Source organism: Durio zibethinus, chromosome 10 (genome assembly GCF_047325235.1).
Source record: "Durio zibethinus cultivar Kanyao isolate XHJ-2024 chromosome 10, ASM4732523v1, whole genome shotgun sequence".
NCBI classification, from domain to species: domain Eukaryota; kingdom Viridiplantae; phylum Streptophyta; class Magnoliopsida; order Malvales; family Malvaceae; genus Durio; species Durio zibethinus.
In genome coordinates, this window is record NC_143171.1 from 28,731,381 (window position 1) to 28,752,732 (window position 21,352).

The 21,352-nt window shown below is 32.1% G+C and overlaps 4 protein-coding genes across 5 annotated transcripts; 2 read left to right on the top strand and 2 right to left on the bottom strand.

The window, feature by feature from the left end:
* The first annotated feature begins 81 nt into the window (after positions 1-81).
* On the top strand, positions 82-2,058 carry LOC111292934 (midasin-like protein). The gene is given in 3 exon segments (XM_022885585.2): positions 82-506; positions 919-1,650; positions 1,652-2,058. Coding segments are annotated over 3 exon segments (1,341 nt in total). The 5' UTR covers positions 82-101; the 3' UTR covers positions 1,856-2,058.
* A 721-nt stretch (positions 2,059-2,779) lies between these two features.
* SUVH4 (histone-lysine N-methyltransferase, H3 lysine-9 specific SUVH4-like protein) lies at positions 2,780-10,508 on the bottom strand. 2 transcript variants are annotated; one of them, XM_089767165.1, is made up of 16 exons: positions 10,195-10,508; positions 9,551-10,060; positions 9,330-9,395; positions 9,062-9,130; positions 8,510-8,564; positions 8,261-8,370; positions 7,527-7,703; positions 6,838-6,936; positions 5,928-6,026; positions 5,364-5,413; positions 5,187-5,275; positions 4,399-4,558; positions 4,190-4,295; positions 3,898-4,080; positions 3,411-3,647; positions 2,780-3,149 (listed from the first exon to the last, which is right to left on the bottom strand). In XM_089767165.1, exons 2-16 carry the CDS (start codon positions 10,049-10,051, stop codon positions 3,036-3,038), a joined length of 2,115 nt encoding a protein of 704 aa, XP_089623291.1. In that variant the 5' UTR covers positions 10,052-10,060; positions 10,195-10,508; the 3' UTR covers positions 2,780-3,035. The 2 variants fall into 2 exon arrangements, with proteins under 2 accessions (XP_089623291.1, XP_089623292.1); XM_089767166.1 differs by lacking the exon at positions 10,195-10,508 and having other exon boundaries at positions 9,551-9,745; positions 9,833-10,188.
* Positions 10,509-15,619: 5,111 nt separating this feature from the next.
* LOC111292139 (cytochrome b-c1 complex subunit Rieske-4, mitochondrial-like) lies at positions 15,620-17,791 on the top strand. Its single transcript, XM_022884370.2, has 2 exons — positions 15,620-16,037; positions 16,856-17,791. The coding sequence occupies exons 1-2, from the start codon at positions 15,854-15,856 to the stop codon at positions 17,497-17,499; spliced, it is 828 nt and encodes a 275-aa protein (XP_022740105.2). The 5' UTR covers positions 15,620-15,853; the 3' UTR covers positions 17,500-17,791.
* A 67-nt stretch (positions 17,792-17,858) lies between these two features.
* On the bottom strand, positions 17,859-19,378 carry CCB1 (cofactor assembly of complex C). The gene is made up of 4 exons (XM_022884371.2): positions 19,026-19,378; positions 18,721-18,845; positions 18,356-18,508; positions 17,859-18,240 (listed from the first exon to the last, which is right to left on the bottom strand). Exons 1-4 carry the CDS (start codon positions 19,365-19,367, stop codon positions 18,054-18,056), a joined length of 807 nt encoding a protein of 268 aa, XP_022740106.2. The 5' UTR covers positions 19,368-19,378; the 3' UTR covers positions 17,859-18,053.
* Between the last annotated feature and the right edge of the window lie 1,974 nt (positions 19,379-21,352).

Below are 21,352 nucleotides of genomic sequence, written 5' to 3' on the forward strand. Positions count from 1 at the left end.
TATCCACTTTAGGTTGGGCTGCAACTCTATCCACATTCCATGCCCAAAGTCTACCAAAACCCTAACTTCCTTTACAAATCCGTAATTTCGACCCCCACCCCATGGAGATGGAACTGGTAGACAGGTTCAATGTTCGAGTCGACAAAGCTTTTGGCTCCCTCGCTTCATCTTCCTCTTCCTCTTCTTCTAATTCAAAATCGCAGTCTTTGAGCTCTCTTTGGAGCCTTACGGACGACGAAATCGCGAAACGAGAGTGGAACGGAGACAAGGAGGGTCCCCAGCCGGAGGAGGGGTTCTGCGACAACTTTCCACAGAAGAATAAGAAGAAGAAAGCCATTAATTTCCGTGCGGAGCTAAAGAAGGATCTCGATGACCTCGACGACGAGGATTTGGAGGAAGAGGAAGCATGTGTGTGGTCGAGTAAAGGTGGTAAACCAGAGGATTATAATGATGAAGAGTGGGAGATCAAGTCTTCCATTGGAAGGGACCGTACTCTTGATTATGAGGTTATATTTTCCTTATCACTTTTCTATTCTCTCTTTTTTTATTATTAAATCATCTGAATCTCCATGAAATAGGTCTCTACATAGGATTATGTTTTGCCTACTTAAAATGTGAAAGTTAAAACATATTTCAAAATTTCAAAGTTCAGTCTTTTTTATACGACTAGTAAAAGCGTGTAAAAGAAGTGAATTGGAGTTCTTTTAATTATGAGGGGGAAAGAGCGAAATAAATAAATAAATAATATGATAAATTGACTAACAAATTATAACTGACAATGTCGAATTGCCTAATGATATCGGTGGCAAATGCTTTGGTTTTGCTTGTTGGAGTCATCATGTTGTCTCAGATCTTGGATTGGTTGTTGTAAGGTTGTAGATATATGGTCTGATCTGAGATTCTGTGGTTCTTGTGCAGGAAGAGGAAGATGAGTATGATAAAGTGGCAGTTGGCAGGGAGAAGACCCGAGATTGCCTTTATATTAAGGATATAAATGACTATGAGATAGATGCAGATTCTTGCAATATGCTTCCAACTGCTTTCAAGGATTTCAGTAGAGATCCGCGTGCCAATCACATTGCTGCAAAGCTTAGGCTCAAGGAAGATGAAGAAGATGCTGAAGCTGCTATAAAAATTCATTCGTTACGAGTGTCTGATAGTGATGCAACTGTTGGCGTGGATACTCACATTAGCACATTTGAGGAAGGTAACCTCAAATCGATTCTGAAGAGAAAGGATACTGAGTCGAATCCAAAATCACTGAAACGAGTCCGTTTTGATTCCCAATATTTTAGAAATGATTGCAGTGAAGGGCCTGAAAGAACCAAAGATGTCCCAGGGGAAGCTTGCTCGACAAAGGAAGAAGAAGCTATGGTCTTCAATGATGCGTTTACTTTACCTCAGGATTATCCTTCTGGAATTCCAGATTATATGCGTAACCCTTCAAAATATACTCGATATACTCTTGATTCAAGTGATGTTGATGATGAATCAAATCGGCAAGCCTACATGGACTTTCTAAAGCTGGTTAAGAGGTGTGATACTACAGAACCAGAGGCAGATGATGCTCCATGCGATCTTACAAAACCAGTAACTTTTATACCAAGGAGGAAAAATTCTGATGTCATCATGGGAGAAAGCTGCAGTGAGTCAAAAACAAATCCAGGAACATACTGACAAGGAGTCCATGCATAGGTCAGGCTTGCCAATTGGAATTGCAGCTGGGTATACGAATGATGGAGTTTGTGCAATGGAGGAAGATGAACTACAACCAATCGCTGACAAGAGAAATATCTTACAGAGACCGGGCCGACAGTATTGTAAGAAATCAAGCTTGTTCCTAACGGAATTCTGACTTGGGACTATTCTAGTGTCTCCTTTTAGATGGATTGTGAGCAACTGACCAAGCATGTATGTTAATGTTAACAGCAAGATATTGTACTTTGTGTAGGCAGAAGAAAACTAGGAAAAGGAAAGATAAAGAGAGAGATGAAGAGGTTGTAAGTTGTAACTGTTGTATCCCTCTCATAAATAACAGCCTCATCCTTTCAGATATTAGTGAATAATCGCATCACTATATCCTTGAAGTTGTCTGCCAAGGTCATGATTTGGAAATAGCTAGCATTTTACGCTTGACCATCATACACCGCATGGAGACTAGACTGGCTGGTCGCTCGAACATTGTAAAGTGAGAACATATAACTGACAAATTTTATAAAAATCCATCATTTGTAAACGTAAATTTTACATAAAATTTTTATAAACTTAACATAGTTATGAATTTGGATTGGTTGATTGCACTTCATTGTAGGTGAAATACTAAAGTAAGGGTCCTCGTTATTCTGTAATTGGATCATCTTGAAACGGAATAGAAGCCGGGTAACACAAAGATTTATTAGAAGAGGAGCCAACTTTCTTTGTTGCAACATGCTTTGTTATTTGAAGCCAAAATCACTGCCTCCTTTTGAACAGCTTGATTGTTTTTTGTAGCACGTGTATTTCATTTCTTTCCCACTAACTTTTAAGATGAGTGGAATAACCAACTAATCGGGAAAAAAAAAGTACATTGAATATAAACTAGCATCCTCATATTATCACTTTCTACATTCTTAGACCTTGTTAATGTAAGCAGAAAGCAGAACACAGTTACAGAGGAAGGCAAACGCATGCATTAATAGATGACCTCTTTATCCAATATCCATATCGCAAAAGCACCATGCGTAAGACACTTACAATCGGAACCAGATACCTATGAGTAATGCGGCATAAACTACACTGATTTTCAACAATATGTTGCTATTGCTCTCATCAATTCCCTTGAGCTCTGATCTATTAAAATCAGTATAGTGTCTTTTCTCATATTCGAGACAAGATTTCAACATTTGCAATAAAAATTGGAATAAAAAAAATGAAAACAACAACCTGCAGCAGCTCATAATATACAAAACCCTGGGAAACCTATATATTGCTCACCATTTGTCAGGAAAAGTGAGACACAAAAGAATCAGGGCAGATACATACATCAAATTCAGCATCTAGAATAAGCGCTTCCTGCAATCTTCTGCTCCACAGTAGCATGGCATCCTTTTTACCTTCCCATCAGGACCATAAACACTATCAAGGGCATAGCCGTAATCATAAGTAAGCTCCTACAAGCAAGAATATGGAAATGGTATCCAGTCACTCTAAACTCCAGCCAAAATATCCAGGTAATACAAGCGGGGAAAATATAAATAAATCATAATAAGACCTATAGATATATCAATGATGCATGAGCCCAAAAAGTTGACTCGAGCTCCAAGTATTACCATAATTTGTGAAGTAATATAAAAGAAATAGCATAAAATCCAGAAATTGGCACCAACCAGCTTTCAGGAAATTTAGAAGGTTCCAAAATTGGGGAAAATCACCTGCAAAGGAGGAATGTTGTCTGCTGCAAAGAGCATCACTCGAGCTAGTTTAATATCCTGATGTGCACTGAGGACACACTGGATAAAGAGGTTAGGCTCACAGCTATGATTTATAAATCTTGCAACATTTCCCATGGAACCAGCATCAATGCAAAACTCTGGCACACTCTCTGATCTCTGTTCATCAATTTTGTCCATGTTCTGGATCATCGGCAAAGATGCATCCTGTTGCCGCCTCTGTCAAGGAAAAGAAAAACACCATAAGTACGATCTTACATGCAGGCAAAATCAATCAATCTATGATTTCAAGCAGTAAAACTGAATATATATCACAATTCAGAGAAACAAGGTTTCTTAACAAAATGATATCCTATGAACTCCAATACAGGTTGGGCCCCTTTGGATGTCAATGTTATACTGAACTAAATACTCAAAAACTTGAAATGCAAAGCTAGATGTAATGCTATGCTAAAGAGACTAATTATACCTCTCTGCCACCAAGCCCTCTCATAGTTTGCAAGCAATCAATGTCAAATATGTAATTATTCTCAGAGACACTATCCAGCTCTTCTGTCCTCGTGAGTAGTCCAATATATTCACACACTGGGGCACCAGAAGGTATAAAATCCCAAGACCTAACTGCCCATCCTTTCTTTGGAGTACGGAACACCTGTCAATTCACATCAGTCAGATTTTATTCAGAGATGTCTCAACCAGAATCCATCACAGGATCACATAAAGAATTGAGCAGAGTAGTTTTTCTTGCAGTAATAAGAAACCTCAAGTCGATATTTCAATCCTTTCTGAGATGTACGATTTACACAACTTAGGCCACAGCCACAATTTGGACCACATTCAAAAACAACATGCTTGGCTTCAATTAGTCTGGAATTGAAGAAGTGGAAGAGCACTATTAAGCAAGAAGCTTAAACAATAAGAAAAAAGAGTATTGTATAAGCCATTAAGCTTCTGATTTCTAAAATTTTACCTGCCACCATCACGGTGCACATAAGGAAAATCAGAACCATTAAGCCTGGCACATGCACAAGTCTTAGGATCCCAGCAAACTCCCTTGCAATCACATCCAGCAGCATTAACAGGGAGCTTTATATTATGTGCAACTTTCATAGACTTGCAATACTTGTAACCTGAAAACACATTAACAGACAGAAATATAGCAATTTATGCATGCAAAGCATTGCATCAAATGGAAGTTATCTTTTAAAAGAATGTATGAAGTCTGAGAAAAAGCGGGAAAATGATAAGTAAAAGTGAAGAAAAGAGCATCATTAGCATAAGAAAAGCATAACACAATTGTGCATGTGAAAGAATATTCAATGTTAATAATGATGAGAGAAGGGAGAAAAATTGCTTAGAAATGAGGATTGGTAGACCTTCAAACAAGCCACTTGCAGGAGCACATGCTGCAAAGCCAACTAGGAGAAAGATTATCAAGGGAAATCAATGAACAATTTACATGTAAAATGGTTTACAAGAACTAATGCTGAGATTGCAGAAGACAAAAAAGTGCCAAATTTAGAAACTCATGGATTGTGTGGTTGTTTTGGAGCACAAGATGAGAAATCAGTATTATTGAACTAAAATAATTGGCCAGAAGCCAATCAACTCCCTAAGTTACGAGAGAAGTAGATCTCTTCTTGTGGAACTACTATCACTCTTATAACCAAAATTATATCGCCAATATATTATTGATTACATTGTGCATGAAAATCATGTAACCATCCCTAAGATAACAAGTTAAAAAGTTAAGCTTGCCTGTCGGTGCAACGGGTGGATTATCAACCAAATTAGTAGCTGGAATAGGTACATCCTCTTGACCACCACTGATGTCCTCACACACCAACCTTAACCAATAAACAATAGAATTGAGAAAGAACAGAAACAATGACATACAGCAAGCAATAATTTTGTAAAACTTTATTCTTCAAATACCCGCGAATTTCAGAAGGAGACTTGGGAACACGGCCATAGGTAAATTGAACCTGTCATAAGAGTTAACAAACATGATCAAAAATAATTAGATTTAACAGCAAACTCCAGATTCCCACCATAGGAATTTTTTCATCATTTGATTGAGATTTAAGCATCTTCTCATAACAGCAAAGTATTGTCACAATTTTGTCAGAAGTTCGAACATATAACTTTGGAACAAGTCCAGCATCTCATTCCACCAGTTAACCCTTTGCCTTAAAACCTGTTCCATACTCTAAGCCAATAATACACACACATATTTTCTGATTTTAAAAGTCAGTCACAGCCAAGAATAGGTAGACCACTCCATCTCCAGCTATCTGGTCGTATTTATTAAAAAAATACCACCGCATGCTAGACAACGCCTTTTGTCAAAACTTGGGTGCAGTTACCATGTAAAAATTCAATTTACAAGGAAATCATGCCTGAACAATTAGCATCATCTTCAAAGAATAACATTCTGTCCAAAGATAAATGACATATTTTGAGCAATAAGCCATAAAAAATATACAACAGATAGTAAACCTGGCTAGTAGTTAATGTTGGCTGTCCTTCAAGGCGCCTCAATCGATATTTAAACACAGTGAACCCAGAAATACCCTTCTCTGCCCAGTACTGAACAACCTGCAAATAGGGCGAAGGTAATGAAATGCATAACATTATATTAAATTTTAGGCATAAAGCATCTGACATTTCTCAAATCAACAAAGACTGATATTTTATTACTTTCAAAATAAATCTAAAGGAAACACCCATATAATAAAAGATCATTTCAGAATATTACAACTAAGAGAATATCATCTAGTATTTAAATAATTTAGAAAAATTACAAAAGAAGAGATGCCATGTCTTGCATGATCAAAATACATAAGGCTACAATACTAAGAAGGTAAAAGACAGATCAATCCGAAAACTGAAAAGGTTTTACAAGGCAAAACCAGACAATCAAAATTCAAGTATTCTACCAGTGGCACATTAGACAGATACAAAGTTTGAGTATCACCTATCAAGATAAATGCAACAAACTACTTGTTCACATCATCTTTTCAGCAAACTATAGTCATTTAATCACATTAATTTTGGCTTTGACCACTAGATAAACATTTTACAAGACTGTTCTTTTTCTCAAAAACAGTGAGAGGGCTACATGTTTGCGATAAAGACTACAAGACTCGTTCAGCCATGATGGAAACACCAAGCTAAGTCAACCATATTGAACAATCCTCAAACATTGTCATATTCTATCAAATTTATAACAGAAGGAACAGCAAATATTATTTTATGCATTCAATTTATTCACGAAGATTTAGGAATAAGATTACAGTTTTGATCATCATAGTCAACATGATACTAATGAAAACATATCATGCAATCTTAAGCAACAAATAACATGTTCAGATAAACCCAAGCTTAACAATATTTCTCAGAAAATTACCTTGTACAAGCCATCATACGTATAAACTTTTCCAGAGTAACTGCTAGCAGATTCGTGACCACGAATTACTCTGACAGGCACCCCAAGGTCCACACAGTTCTGTAGTTAAATCAGGCAGAAAGTAAGTCTACAGCCTCCAATGAGATGCCATACAAGACACTCCCACATTGAAAAAGCTGCAATCCATAAACATGGAAGCAAATGTTCTCAAACACATTAGACCAAATTTTGCCATGTCAAGAACACAAGTTTTACTTTAATAATTGTCCCTCTTGAACCCAAGAAAAACTCACAAAGCCATTCAACAGACTTAAAAGTTTAAGATTCCACAGAATCTAAACCTTCCAATCAGACGCCAAACAAAACATTCCTACATTAATATGACATCAAGACATATGCACACATATTCGCATGACAGGACTTTTACCTGTCTTGAACCCAAGATATAACAGTTGCAATGTTAGAAAGCATATATGAACATAGTGATTTAGCCAAATCTACGGACACACAACAGACGAAGCATTTAAATAATCATATACATACCATACCATTGTGCTCTGTTTAGAGATTATATCCTGAGTAAGATTAGAAAATTTTGAATATATTTAGCTTCACATGAGTAACAAATTCATTTAATGACCATCCAAAAACACAGACAATGTAAATCTAAAAGACTTTAGAATTCACACCTTGAGAGCCAGATTACCACGTTCCAAAACTTGATCTCGAATTTGACGTTTATTACCAGTTAGGTCATGTCCTCCTTGTCCAGTATAGACAACATCTTCAGCGTTATCTAAATCATCCTCATACATGCCCGACAAAACTATAGCTACTGCAAGTGGGAATATATAGTGTTCATACTCCTGCAATTTTTCAACCAAAAAAATGTAAAGCATAAAAGAGATGGTTGTGTTGTGAATGCTATCAATACTCTACGGTTTCTTTGGTAAACAAAAATAATAGCAACCACTCAGTCAGAAACAATCACCCAATGAAGGACTCCTGAAGAGCATGAACCAGAAAAATTAGTTGAGAAGAACAAAAGTCATCTAAAAATTCTAAATAGGAAATAAAAAAATATTCTGCCATAATTCTAGTCCAGAAGAAAAATAGATATCCTTGAACAGGTAAAGAAAATAGGGGCAGCAGGCACCCATTTCTCTAAATGTCAACTCATGTTTACACATGTTTCCTTCGAGGGATATTTTACTCGATAAGACCTTTTAATGGTACCCAACAGCACTTGACAACAAAAAAAAAAAAGCAGCAACCCCATAAACAAGGTAGAAAGGGTATGATAATGCATTTATGGAGCATATTTAAATCAAAAGGGGTGCCCACTGAAAAGATTAATAAAAAGCTTTAAATAAGGTGTAAATATCACTATAACCCCATTCACATTAACAAATGAATGTATTACCCCTTTCCTGTAGGACTGTCCCATATAATCAATACCATTCAACCAGTGGCTATGAAAACCAACAGCAACCATTTCAGCACGAGAATAAAACCGATGACCAACATCAATGCCTGCCATACATTAGAGACATCTTTGAGAATAGTTTCTTAAACTATTCAAACAAGATTCTGAAATGACCATAAGAGTACATATTAGCCAACTAACACCAGCATGAAAGCAACACAACAGACATAAGCTCTCACAACCAACCTGAAAGGCTGCCTATCCTTTTGTCAGGATAAAGCACCTCATCGTTCTCTATCATCTGCAAATTTTTTAATGTTGAGAAAACATTAGGGTATATGACATCAAAATAAGTATTAACACCATAATGACATACTTTTAGCAAAAGAAATATAAGAGTAAGTAACAGAAACATAATCAAGAAAATTTTATAGCATTATCATAAATTCATAATCATTACAATATTAGATCAACAAAGTTCTCCCACACAACCAACAAATATCTACTAATATATCAAGGCCAGAAAAATAAATAAAGAATGATTATCATGTTATTCTTATAATAAGCTATGAGAAAACTTTTCATCAAATGAAAACATAGCATATGAGTCCAGCTAATCAATAACATGAATCAATATAAGAAATGAGAAATGGTGCATGCCAAAAGATTATAAATTTACCCTTGAATAAGTGAAAATGAAAGCTAAGATGGATTCTTAAACAGTACAATCAGATTTAACTGAAAAAACTTAAAGCTGAAATCCTGAAAAGAACCAGCAGCACATAGGCATTGACTTGCCTTTGATATCGCCTTCAAGTCAGGTCGCTTGGCCTTGCCCTTGACATCAACCTCAGGTACATTTCCTTTCTACATATATTTGTACAATAACAATGAAATTCAAAATGACAGAAAAAAAATGCACACTTGGAAGTAGGAAACCAAGTTTCTCTATCAGTTGCAAGTTGAAGGAGCAACAAATTATCACACACATACACATCCCTGAAACTTGAGTACTATGAGCCTTGGAGTCGGCGGTCAACTGAAAAACTAAGACAAGATAACTTACCTTGGCATTCTTGCCCTTGGGGGCTTTCTTGTCAACTTTGACCGCCGTGCACCTCTTTTCCTCTTCCTATGGACCACTTAAAAAGATTATATAAGCAAAAATCTGCTAAACCCATCTCAGATGATTAACAACATAACAACATATTACATAACAAGTTAAACTTCCAGTCCAAAATTGAAAGTAACAAATAAAGATCAAAATCAGTGGAAATAGAAACAGACCTGAACAAAGTGAAGATAATGCTTGTTGAACAACCTTATAGTCTCCTTCACTTTAATATGTGCACTCTTCTCAACAACATTTGGAGCATTGGTAGCATTGGTAGCATTGGTAGCATTAGTACCATCTAGTCCCTCTGCAATTTTGGCAGCTCGTTCTACCATTTTGGCCACTTTCTCGTTCATTTTGGGTTCAGTCTGGTCAGATGAAATCGCAGGAAGTTGTTGAGTACCACTTTGAGCATGTTTTGGTTTTAGGTTTACCTTCTCAGTATCCACATTAACCTTTTTCCTGCTACTTCCTCCATCTGCATGTTCATCGTGGTCCACCCTCCGCTTGACGGAAAGCTCCTTCTCAGCTCTTTGTTTGGCGGCTTGTAGTCTGGCACTTGCTCTCCTTTGTCCGGAGACTGACAAACCTTTCCCTTGAGTATTCACTCTTCTGCTACCGTTTTTAGGCGTTGGGACAGAACTCTCCACCGAATGCGGCGATTGAACCACCATTTTGAAAATCTAAAAAATGGGTAAGGAAGCGATGATGAAATGAATGAATGGAAGGTGGAGATGGAAAGTTAGGGTTAGGAGAGGGAGAGGAAAAGACAAGAAACAAGGATTTGAGTGACAGTGAGGTCAGGTCAGAAACTCACAGTCGCAGCAGAGAGCAGGGCAGGGAATCCCAATTCATCACCAATCACCAATAATAATAAAATTAAAAAGAAAAGACGGGGAAGGAGGGAAGATGGAGAGTCTTTTTTTTTTTTTTTCCAATTTTTAGAACCCAGGATCTGATACGATAGACTTTTTAAATTTTTATTGCCCTTTTGTTTGTATTATTATTATTATTATTGTTATTAGGTAGTAGTTTTAATTTTCCTTTTCTGTCCTTTTTCTTTTTTGATCTCCTTCCTTTCTTCCTCTTCCCTCCTAATTTTGTGCGAGGCAGAAATGAAAGGAAATCTGTAAGTAGATGATGATCCAGTGAATTTTGATGTATGTGAAATTGCCAAATCAAGTATCATCAACCATGTAGTACTAGCGAAGTAAAACATCTATATTACTTGATTAGGGTGCGGGGACCATCGATTATGTCTCCTCTATGTCAATAATTATATATATTTGTAAGCGCAACAGATTTTTTTATTTTTATTTATATATTAATAATTAATGTGTGCATATTAAAGTTCTTGTTATAAAGAATATATTATTGTTTATGTTATCAAATCATTCATTTTGCAAATTTTAATTCAATTATTAATAACTTAGATTATAATTTATTTATATAATCAGACTCATTTCATTTTTATTTAAATGATTATATATAAATATATTATATTTGCAACACTGTATAAAGCACGTGTACATAAAATCTAAAGTCATGCTTAAAAACGAACCCAAACCCTAAAACCAACCTCGTTAACAAGGCTGGTGGACTCTTGCTAAAGCAAGTGCATGGGACAATGGAGAACTCTGCAGCATCATTTGGCCCGTTGGGCTATTTGTTTTCGAGTCTGCTTTTCTTTTTTATGCTTCCTGGAGGCCTGCAATCGCAGACACACGGAATACAAACTCCAAGGGTCAAAGCCCAAACGTAATTTTATGCCCATTAAGCTGGTAAGTAAAAGGAAAAAAATTTCTTGTTATTTTATAAAAATATATAAAAATCAAATTTTTTTATTAAAAAATATTTAACGTGGCTGACTTATAATATTACAATGAGAACAGTTTTAAGCAATAACGTGTCCCGTATTAATTATATTTATTTTTTTAATCGATATGAATTAAATTGATTTTATATAAATTTTAAAATATTTTAATGCATTAGTTATATTTTTTAAAATTTTTAATTGATTTATTTTTATTTTTAATAAAATATCATAAATTATATATAAAAGCCAAATAAATGATACATTATAATTAAAAAGTTTATTAATGATTCGAAAAATTAATAAACATTGTAATTACAGTTATGAAAGATTTTGTTTATTGATTCAAAGTATTTATATTGAAATCTAATTAGAAATATAATAACAAAAAGTTTAATAACTAGTATAATTATGGTCAAAAAAGGGTTGACTTCTTAATCAATTGTTTGATACATTAATATTTAATTAAATGTAATATCCAATTGAATAATTGATGTTATTCATGTATAAATATATATAAATAATATAATGATTTTAAGTCATGTTTAATACATAAATTATTAATAGGATACGATACTAATCATCTTACATCATGTTTGATTTATCTAAAGAGAATAATAAGAAATGTAAGAAAAATTAATATTCTTTTGGCATAAGATTTTTCAATCCTCCCTAAGTTGATAAAATTATTTTTAATCGATATGATTAAATTTATATGTTTAATTAGTTGCAAAGTTAATGATGGAAATGAACCTTTTGTTTATTGCATTAATGGCCAAAACCATCATAAAATTGGATTTTTGTTGCCTACAGAGGGCAAGTACTTAAAATTGCGAAACTTTACATATATAACATGGAAAAAAAATCAAATACTTAAATTTGCATGACTTTACATATGAGATCTCCAATAGATTATGTGTCATGTATTTTGGCAATTTTCAAAGTGACCTTTGTATTAAGGTATTAAACGGACTTCTTAAGATGTTGGACCAACACAACTCCCTGAAAGTTTTTTGAATGACCAAAGATGGATCTAAGAAAATTGATTTTCATCTAATAAAAATAAGATTGCTTGGAAAATGTAAAAGAGGTGGTACAAAATATAATCTTTCATCTGGTTTTGAAGTTGCAACACTTATTGTCGGTGATGGAAACCAATCATCTCGAGATGAAGACATTCTTGTTAAAGAATACGGAGTTGGTTTAGGAAGGATAAAATAAATTTATCTTAGGTTTATGACAATGCAATCATATATAATATTATATTACATAATATAAGTATTGCTTACATGGATCATACGAGGATAGTTTTACTATTTGACATGTAAGAAATTACTCAAAAATTTGCTTACATGGATATTTATGTTGATAATTTTTAAATTGTTGACAACAAAATCTAATTTAGATATATTATCATTTTAAATAAAATGAATTTTCTAATAATCCATAAATATATTTAAAATTTTAAGATTTTCAAATATAATACATTATCTTTTTAAGTTTTTTTTTTTTTTGACATGTAATAAATCATATATAATATTATATTACAACATACATAAAAACATAATAAAATTTGCTTACGTGGATGTTTAAGTAGACAATTTATATTATTGACGCGTAGGATAATTCTAAATAACTTTATTTAATCAATTATTCTATTTTTAAAAATTTTAAATTTTAAAGTTTCAAAATTTACATTTATCAAAGTCCTTCAAAATATTTAAGTTTTATTATAATTTAAATCCAAAAAATATATCTCATACCTTATTCTTACCTTTATATGATATACAAAATTTAAATAGTTTTTAAAGGTTAAATTCCTAAATTTTAGAAGCGATAAAAAATCATATATCATCTACATCAATATTACATAAATTTAAATAAATAAAATTCATTGTTAAATCATTGTTGTTTACCAATTTTTTCTATCTTTATTTTCCTATGATGTAAAATAAAAGAGAAATATATTTTATATTAATTTAAAATTACACATTTAATTTTTAAAATTATAGTTTGAACAAATTATTTACAATTTTATTTAATTGTTAAAATCATAAACCTTAATTTAAACCTACAATCATATTATAAAATAGTACCATTTTTCTTAAAAATATATATATATATATCATTTAATAATTTAATATATAAGCATGTAATCACAATACATATAAGCCACTTTTCTTTTGACAAATTTGGACTTTGAATAGTATTTATATTGGTTTTGAAACGTTAAATTTAATTATGAATATTATGAATCTATTTGATTTTTATAAAAAATACTGAATTTAAAATCATATAAATAATAATCTTTACCTCCATTAATTGAATGGTAGATCCTAATTATTAGGCTAAATTTCTTTTTATTTTCATTAAAATTTCAAATTAAAATTTATAAATTTACTACCCAAAAAATTTTAAAGAAAAACGAAATTAAAGTTTTCAACTTATAAATAATATGTTATAAGTGTAAATCTTAGTTTTCACACTAAAATAATGTATACTTTTAAGAGTGTATGTAATTATGAATAAGAGATTGACTTTTTTTATTGAGTTTTGTATGTAATTTTATTGAAATAAAAATTTTCAAAACTTGCACAATGCTTATCTGGATTTTTTTCATAATGATTTATATATAGACAACTTTTGTAATTTTTTACTACAAATTATAGATGATTATGAATATTTTGTTTATATATAATATACAAATTAGTATAAATTAAAATTTTAAATTATAAAAAATATAATAAAAAATTTCATTTATGACATAGGTAAAAAACCCAGTTACTCAATAAATTTGCTTATTTGAATATCCTAAGTAAATAAATTTTAAATTGTTGGCAACAAAATTTAATTTAAATATATTTTCTTTTCAAATAAATTTCATAATAATTTAGATATATTTTTAAATTTAAAAATTTCAAATGCAATAACATATTATCTTTTATATATTACAAGGTATGTTACCAAAAATATGTGTAGACGTAAACATCTACATGAATAACTTATTTTTATAACAAGTAGGATATATTTCAAATTAAAAAAAATAATATTTATTTTTAAATTTTAAATATATCTAAAATAGACATCCAATTTAATACACGTTACAAACACAAATTGATTTACAAATAACGTTTTATTTTAATTTAAAAATCCAAAATATAATTTCTATCTTCATAAAATTTCTTATAATTATCTTTTATTATTTGATTTTTTTAAAGTAAAAAATACACATATCTATTATATACTACTTTTAAATTAAAAAAATAGTTAGTAATTCTAAAGTCATCTATACCTTTTATCATTCAAAATTCCTACATATATATATATATATGTATGTCGTGTATCCTTCATCAAAAAAAAATTTTTTTGCAACTTTTTTTTTAAAGCTATATTACTATTGTGATTTTATTCTTAAGATCATTTTTTTTTCAATTTATTTTTTATTTTAACATGCATTTGCTAAACATTTACATGTTTTATTCAATAAATTAATCAAGAATGTGAAAGAATGTAAACATTTTTTATAAATATATTTTGTTTTTTTAAATAATATACTTTGCTTTTCTTAAAAAATAATTTTATGTACGTTAATTTTTTTTATATGCATCTTCTTATCTTTTTTATTTTTTTAGCATTGTGATTAAAATTATAATAGTAATGATATGTCAAATAATTTTTTATAATTTAATTATCTTTTCAATAAAAAATTTCTTAAAAAAAAAAGTTAGCACAAGAAATGATTTGTCAAAAACGCCAATGGTGATGTGGTCCACCAATAAGCACACTATATGATAAAATCTAAAGTAGATTTAATTTAATTCATCATTTTTTTATTTTACTTATTTATTATGATATTTACAATAATAATTTAATTTAATAATAATTTACTTATTTATTTTGATTTTAATTTAATTTATGTTTATGCATACATATTTAAATAAATAAAATTAGTCAATATATCGCACCAATCATAAATCAGTATCCAATATTATTTTTTTATACAAAATATTTTTATTAAAGTGATATTGAGTATGCCAATGCAGATGAAACAATTATCACTATATCAATTATAATTATCAAGAATAAGCATATCAATTACCGTAAATAAGCATATTTTCGATAAAAAAAATTTGAACATGAGATTGATTTTAAAACTTCTAAATTTTTAATTTTTTAAAATCAAAATATTATTATCTTTTGTTTTCGTGCATGACACGCTTAAAAACTTATATTATTGATTTTAAAACTTTTAAATTTTAAATTTTTTAAAATCAAAATACTATTATCTTTTGTTTTTGTGCAGAACACGCTTAAAAACTTATATTACCATTTAAAAAAAAATTAGTTTATATTACCATTTAAAAATGTTTTATTACCTTTTAAACAAATTACAAATAAATTTATTAATACACAAACATATTTTCGTGTATAGCACGTGTTTAGATCTTATTTGTATAAATTTATTGATATATAACCGTACTACCGTTCATGGCACGGGTTTAAGCCTTATTTGTTTAATTTTACAACAATTATCAAAAACATATCTCCTTTTTTCCTCTCGAGTTCCCGATATTTGGCGGTGATTGATTTCCTAAATTCGAAGAATTTTGAAGGAAAAAATAATATAAAAACAAAGAAAGCTCCCTCTTTGTGAATCGAATCGATGATGCTGAGAGTGGCGACGAGGAGGCTCTCTTCTCTCACTTCATGTCCGTTTGCGGGGAGGCCCCACCAGGCTTCTTCCGCAATCCTCTCGCACCCTTTAATCAACTGCGCCGATTCTTCCGATGATCTGAGATCCAGCTCCGCTTTCTCTTTCGCTTCTCACTTCCTTCTTCCCACCAGAGGTTAGGTTTTCCTTTTGCCTATTAAAGTTCTTCACTTTGTTTCATGTTTTTATCCGTCTTGGGCTGTTCATAACCAATACTAATCGTATTAGTGAGGTTGCTGTCATATTCGTATTCAAATTCTAAGTAATCAACTTTAATACGAGTTCATGTTTTATTCTGTATCATTTTGAAATTTCTTTTGGTTTGGATAAGTTAATAATGGATTTTTAAATTTACATACATCGTTTGTGGAATTTAGGGGAATGCTCAAATTAATCAAAATATGATGATTTTTTTTATCAAAACTCGTCCATAAGGGTTTCAGACTTACCAAATTAGACACCCATGTTTTTGAAGATGAAAAAAATTTGATATTTAGGGCAAGGCAACAAAGTAAGACTGAAATGTCTGCCTTTGTTGGTCTAAGTTGGCTGCTATGCTTTCTTCACTTTCCTCTTCTTCATATCATCTGTAACTTTTGACCAATTAATACAGAGGATTTATCTGATATTGTGTTTCTTTACAAGTTATGTTGCCAATTTACAAAATTAATGCTCGATAATATCTTTGTGAAGTAAACCTCCTGATTATGAAGTCATTTTTTTCACTTTTGAGAACCAATATTTACAAAACTTGCAATAGAGGCTTGATTCTAGGATTTCTGTACCCAAATCGTGGTTGCTTGAACTATCCCGTACTTTTTCATGTCCATGAATTGATTTTTACCATATATTATTCTTCCTTTCCTGGAATTCACCTACTGGAATTGTTAACAAAGTTGTTTTTGTCATGTTGTGCTTATTCTCTAAAGAAATGGTTTCTGATGTTTGCTTCAGGTTTTGCTTCTGAGTCACTCACCCCAAAAAGTGAAAAAAGTGTGATTCCTGATGCTCCATCAACAGTGAAAGCTATTAAGAACCCCACTTCTAAAATAGTCTATGATGAATACAACCACGAACGTTTTCCTCCAGGTGACCCCAGCAAGCGGGCATTTGCTTATTTTGTCCTGACTGGTGGTAGGTTCGTATATGCATCTCTTATCCGTCTACTTATCCTAAAGTTTGTGCTGAGCATGTCAGCCAGTAAGGATGTTCTTGCAATGGCTTCTCTTGAGGTTGATCTCTCCAGCATTGAACCTGGCAGCACTGTAACTGTTAAGTGGCGTGGAAAGCCAGTCTTTATCAGGCGCAGAACAGAGGAGGATATCAAGCTGGCAAACAGTGTTGATTTAGGATCTCTTCGTGATCCACAAGAGGATGCTGTCAGGGTTAAGAATCCAGAGTGGCTAATTGTTGTTGGGGTCTGCACACATCTGGGTTGCATTCCCCTACCAAATGCCGGTGATTTTGGTGGATGGTTCTGCCCTTGCCATGGTTCTCATTACGATGTCTCTGGCAGGATACGCAAGGGGCCAGCACCGTACAACCTGGAGGTACCCACTTACACCTTCTTGGATGAGAACAAGTTGCTGATCGGTTGAGAATAGCAGTGTAATCAAACATAGGTCGCATGGAATCTGCTAAGTTTTAAATTTTATCAGATAATGCTAAAGACTTGTTTCAGATCTTTGCTTTTGCTGCCCTTGATTTTCAGGGCACTGTTGGGGGGGGTTTTTTTATGGCTGCTGCCAGTTGGTTTTGTTCTTAATTTTGAATAAGTTCCCTGGATTTTGCTGAGCGTTGGTGCTCTTTAGACCGACTGTTCCAGGATGCTGTTATTTAATTTTTTGGATTACATATTGTACCATAATGGTGCTCCATTCTGTCCTTAAACATTTCCAGCAAAACCTTAGGGATTAGATCATATGCATAAACCAAGCAAATAGAGTATCATCATTCGTGGGAGAGAAGCATCGTGGATGTTAAGCATTTTTCAAAATTTGCAGCATACAAGACAAGCAGCCATTAATTTATGGATAATCACAAAATTTTTAGGGAACACAGATGACAAAGTCTATGCCCAGAAGTCTCCTATTTAAAAGGCTAAAAAACATACACCCAGAAGTGCATTTCAGCGAAGGGTCAAGTTGCAATGTCATCTCTCGAAGATGCCCTTTACATAGACCATTCCTTTTTCGCTAAGCTTGAGTTCTTTTCTCATTTGATCTATTTGCTGGTCATCACCCCGAACTACAATCTCAGACAGAGTTCCATCCTCGCCAACCAACATTTTAACCTTGATCTGCTCCTTTCTTGATGCCCGCTTCCAGTAATAAGCTCCTCTGCATTCCATTCAAGTGTATTAACTTCCAAATACAGTGTCAACGAAAAGGAGTAAGGAAGATCTTGAGTGGGGAACAAAAGAAAATATTGGTGTTTCAAAGTGCACGTGCTTACGCCAATGGACTTAGAACAGTGATCCAGAACCAGTTATTCCCGACATCTGGAACTGTTATGGTGAGCACAAGTGCAACGCTTGCAAGGCTAATGCAGGTGCAGAATGTCAATAATGCTGCTTGTCCTCGGCTCGGAACCATCGTTCCTTCAAATCTTAAAAAACAAAAGCAGTTGCCACTGTTTTAGTTTATAAAAATCTCCTTTTCTTTATCCTAATCTTACAGTGAAAAATGCATCCCACTTTAATAAGCATTATTGGCTGCAATGCATGGTGGGAACTGGAGGTCAAAGGCTCAAATTTTTTTAACCAAATATACATTGCATCCTAAAAGATAAGAGGATTACTCCGTGGTGGTAAAGCTTACGTGATAGTCTCTCCCCTATCAGTTACCACAAAATTGTTGCGAGTGAAGAAAGATAAAATTTCTCCAGCAACTTGATTTGGGGCTTTCTTCTCTGCCTCTTCTCCTATAAATGTCTTCTGCACTATCTGAAACGGTGTTCCAACCAAATTAGCTGTGCAATATTAGAAACGAAACAAATTCTCAGCCCTGCAATTTCGCTACCTTCTTAAAACAACAACTACTTAGCACAAAATTGATGAAGAAAATGAATTGAAACAGGCTCTACCGGTTAAAATTAAAAAACAAAAAAAAAAAGGGAAAGATACCTTGGATTTTACAGAGCGTTTGATAAGAGACCAAAGGCCAGGAACAGAGATGACAAAGAGACCAAGAGAGGTGTAGTAGCTAGCCAAGGAATAGCCCGCACTCCCCGCCAGTAGAAATATCGAATCTGGATTTTGTTGGTGAGGTTGGAGAAGGTCCGCAAGAGCAGAAGAGCCTGTGATGGTTTGTTGTAAGGAAAGTCGAGGAAGCAGCTGTCTCTGGGGTCTCACATGGGTTGAATCGCGTCCTAGCCATGGCCGGTGTTGGCGCAGGCGGCCGCTGCATTTAGAAGGAAAGAAGGAGGAGAGAGCTTGTGGATGTGGTGATATTATCTTTGTTGCCATATCCTTCCCAAGGCTGCACAACCAAATGAACCACGTCACCTGGGATTACGCACTTTATTGGTCAACCACTTGAATGGCCCACGTTTAGTTTAACCATCTCTTGCTTTAAACCATTCGTAGTTTTGTGTCTACGACTAACAGGCTTATCACGTGGAGACTTTGTATACTAACGATAATAATTATTATTATCAAATTGTTTCGGTTGTTTTTTTTATTAAAAAAGTTTTGAATTTAAATTTAATCGTTGATCATTTATTAAATTCATTTTAAATATATGATTTATAATTAATTATTTTTAAATTATTAATATATATTTATGTATATTTTTTGGATTGCTTTGTTCTTAAGAAATTTTTGTTTTGTTTTTTTTTTTTTTTCTGGGGGGATTTAGTTATGGAATTTTTATATGATTTTTAATAATTGATTTAGAATCTTGGTGCTAGACAAGCACATGAAAGGCTTCTTTGTTAAACAAAATTATTTTTTTTAATTTGCTAATAAAATCAAATTCTATTATTGGAATGAATTCCCTTTTGATATCATACATTAAATGGAAATAGGTATTGATGCTATTTCTATGTTGTATTGAACACAATGGTCTCCACTGTCCCAAGTAGTAAATATGAAATATTTTTCGAAGTAAGGTTGTAGGAAGAAAGTAGACATGGATTAGACTTTGGATATGTTTTTTCAAACCAATATCTAGTCCAAAATATTTTTTAATTAATAATTTTTTTTTTTTAAAATTTTAAACATTTTTAATGATATTAAAAATTTTCGTCCAAACTAATTATAAATTAGTAAGTTAATGTTATGAGTCAAGTGACGTAATAGCAAATAAGTAATCATAGATATTTTATTCTTTTAATAATTTTTAACAAAACAATCCTTTAAAAAAAAAAAAAAAACTTTCCGAATCTTATAAAGAAAACTACTTATATAATTAACTTAAAAAAAAAAAACTGCTTATATATATATTTTTAAAAACCCCACATGGTGGGTGTACTGGATTTTAATTTTTTTAAAAAATATTTTATATTTTTCATTCTAAGATAAAAGTTTTCAAAAATTAGCCGAATCTATCTCACTCTTGAACGTCTCAAGAAAGAAGTAATATTATAATAATAAATTGAAAAGAAATGATAGATGCTAAGATTTGATAGGCAAAAATAAAGGATGAAATTGAAAAATTGGAGATAAGGTGGGTTGACTAAATAGTATAAATATCGCATATTCGAAAGAGAAGAGCAGGAGGGTTGGTGATTTAAAATGTGACATAGTGGTTTTGTTAAAAATTTTAGTAATAATTATATATAAATTTAATAAAATTAAAAAATATATTTTATATTTTTATGTAAATATAAATTGTAATATATATTTTTTAATATTTTATAAAATAAAAATATATGAATTTGTATAAAAAAGTATAAATGCATAATATCATAACTAAGTAAAATAATTTGAGTGAAAAAAAAAAGAAAAGGAAAACTAATAAGAATAAGAATAAGAAAAGGATAAACGTTTACTTGTGAGACCCAAAAGTCTACGGAATCCAATGACTATGTATTGCCGTCAAGCCCTTCCCTAAGCCCTAAGCTAAGCCCACTTAAGAATCAAGCTCAAGGTAATGTTACTGTTAGGCTACTAGCTCAAGGGCAAGGCTAAAGTCGCCGAGCCGAAATAAAATACTAGTCTAAATCCTACTAAATTCTAAAACAATTCAAATGATTTAGAAATGAAAAAAATTGACCATTTTTTTTAGGGATATTTTCTTAAAAATTTTTGTGATCACGAAGTAGAAGACGAAATTCACTTTTTTTTTAATGTGCACTTGTGCCTTTAATAAATACCAAACCATGAAATTTCATTTCTTTTATTTCATGCACCGATTTCTTTCAGAAAAGAAAAACGAAAATAAAACAATTATTTTATAATTATTTTAATACAAAAATCATATAAATTACAAGATATATGAATATTTGATA

Excerpts from the sequence above, each read along its gene's own strand:
- SUVH4 (XM_089767165.1), bottom strand. The coding sequence starts at position 10,051 with ATGGTGGTTCAATCGCCGCATTCGGTGGAGAGTTCTGTCCCAACGCCT. Across the intron at positions 8,565-9,061 it reads ACTTGAAGGCGATATCAAAG|ATGATAGAGAACGATGAGGT; the intron begins GCAAGTCAATGC and ends AAAAATTTGCAG. Across the intron at positions 5,414-5,927 it reads CAACATTAACTACTAGCCAG|GTTCAATTTACCTATGGCCG; the intron begins GTTTACTATCTG and ends CTCTTATGACAG.
- LOC111292139 (XM_022884370.2), top strand. The coding sequence starts at position 15,854 with ATGATGCTGAGAGTGGCGACGAGGAGGCTCTCTTCTCTCACTTCATGT. Across the intron at positions 16,038-16,855 it reads CTTCCTTCTTCCCACCAGAG|GTTTTGCTTCTGAGTCACTC; the intron begins GTTAGGTTTTCC and ends TGTTTGCTTCAG.
- CCB1 (XM_022884371.2), bottom strand. The coding sequence starts at position 19,367 with ATGGCAACAAAGATAATATCACCACATCCACAAGCTCTCTCCTCCTTC. Across the intron at positions 18,509-18,720 it reads GATAGGGGAGAGACTATCAC|ATTTGAAGGAACGATGGTTC; the intron begins GTAAGCTTTACC and ends TTGTTTTTTAAG. Across the intron at positions 18,241-18,355 it reads ACTGTTCTAAGTCCATTGGC|AGGAGCTTATTACTGGAAGC; the intron begins GTAAGCACGTGC and ends AATGGAATGCAG.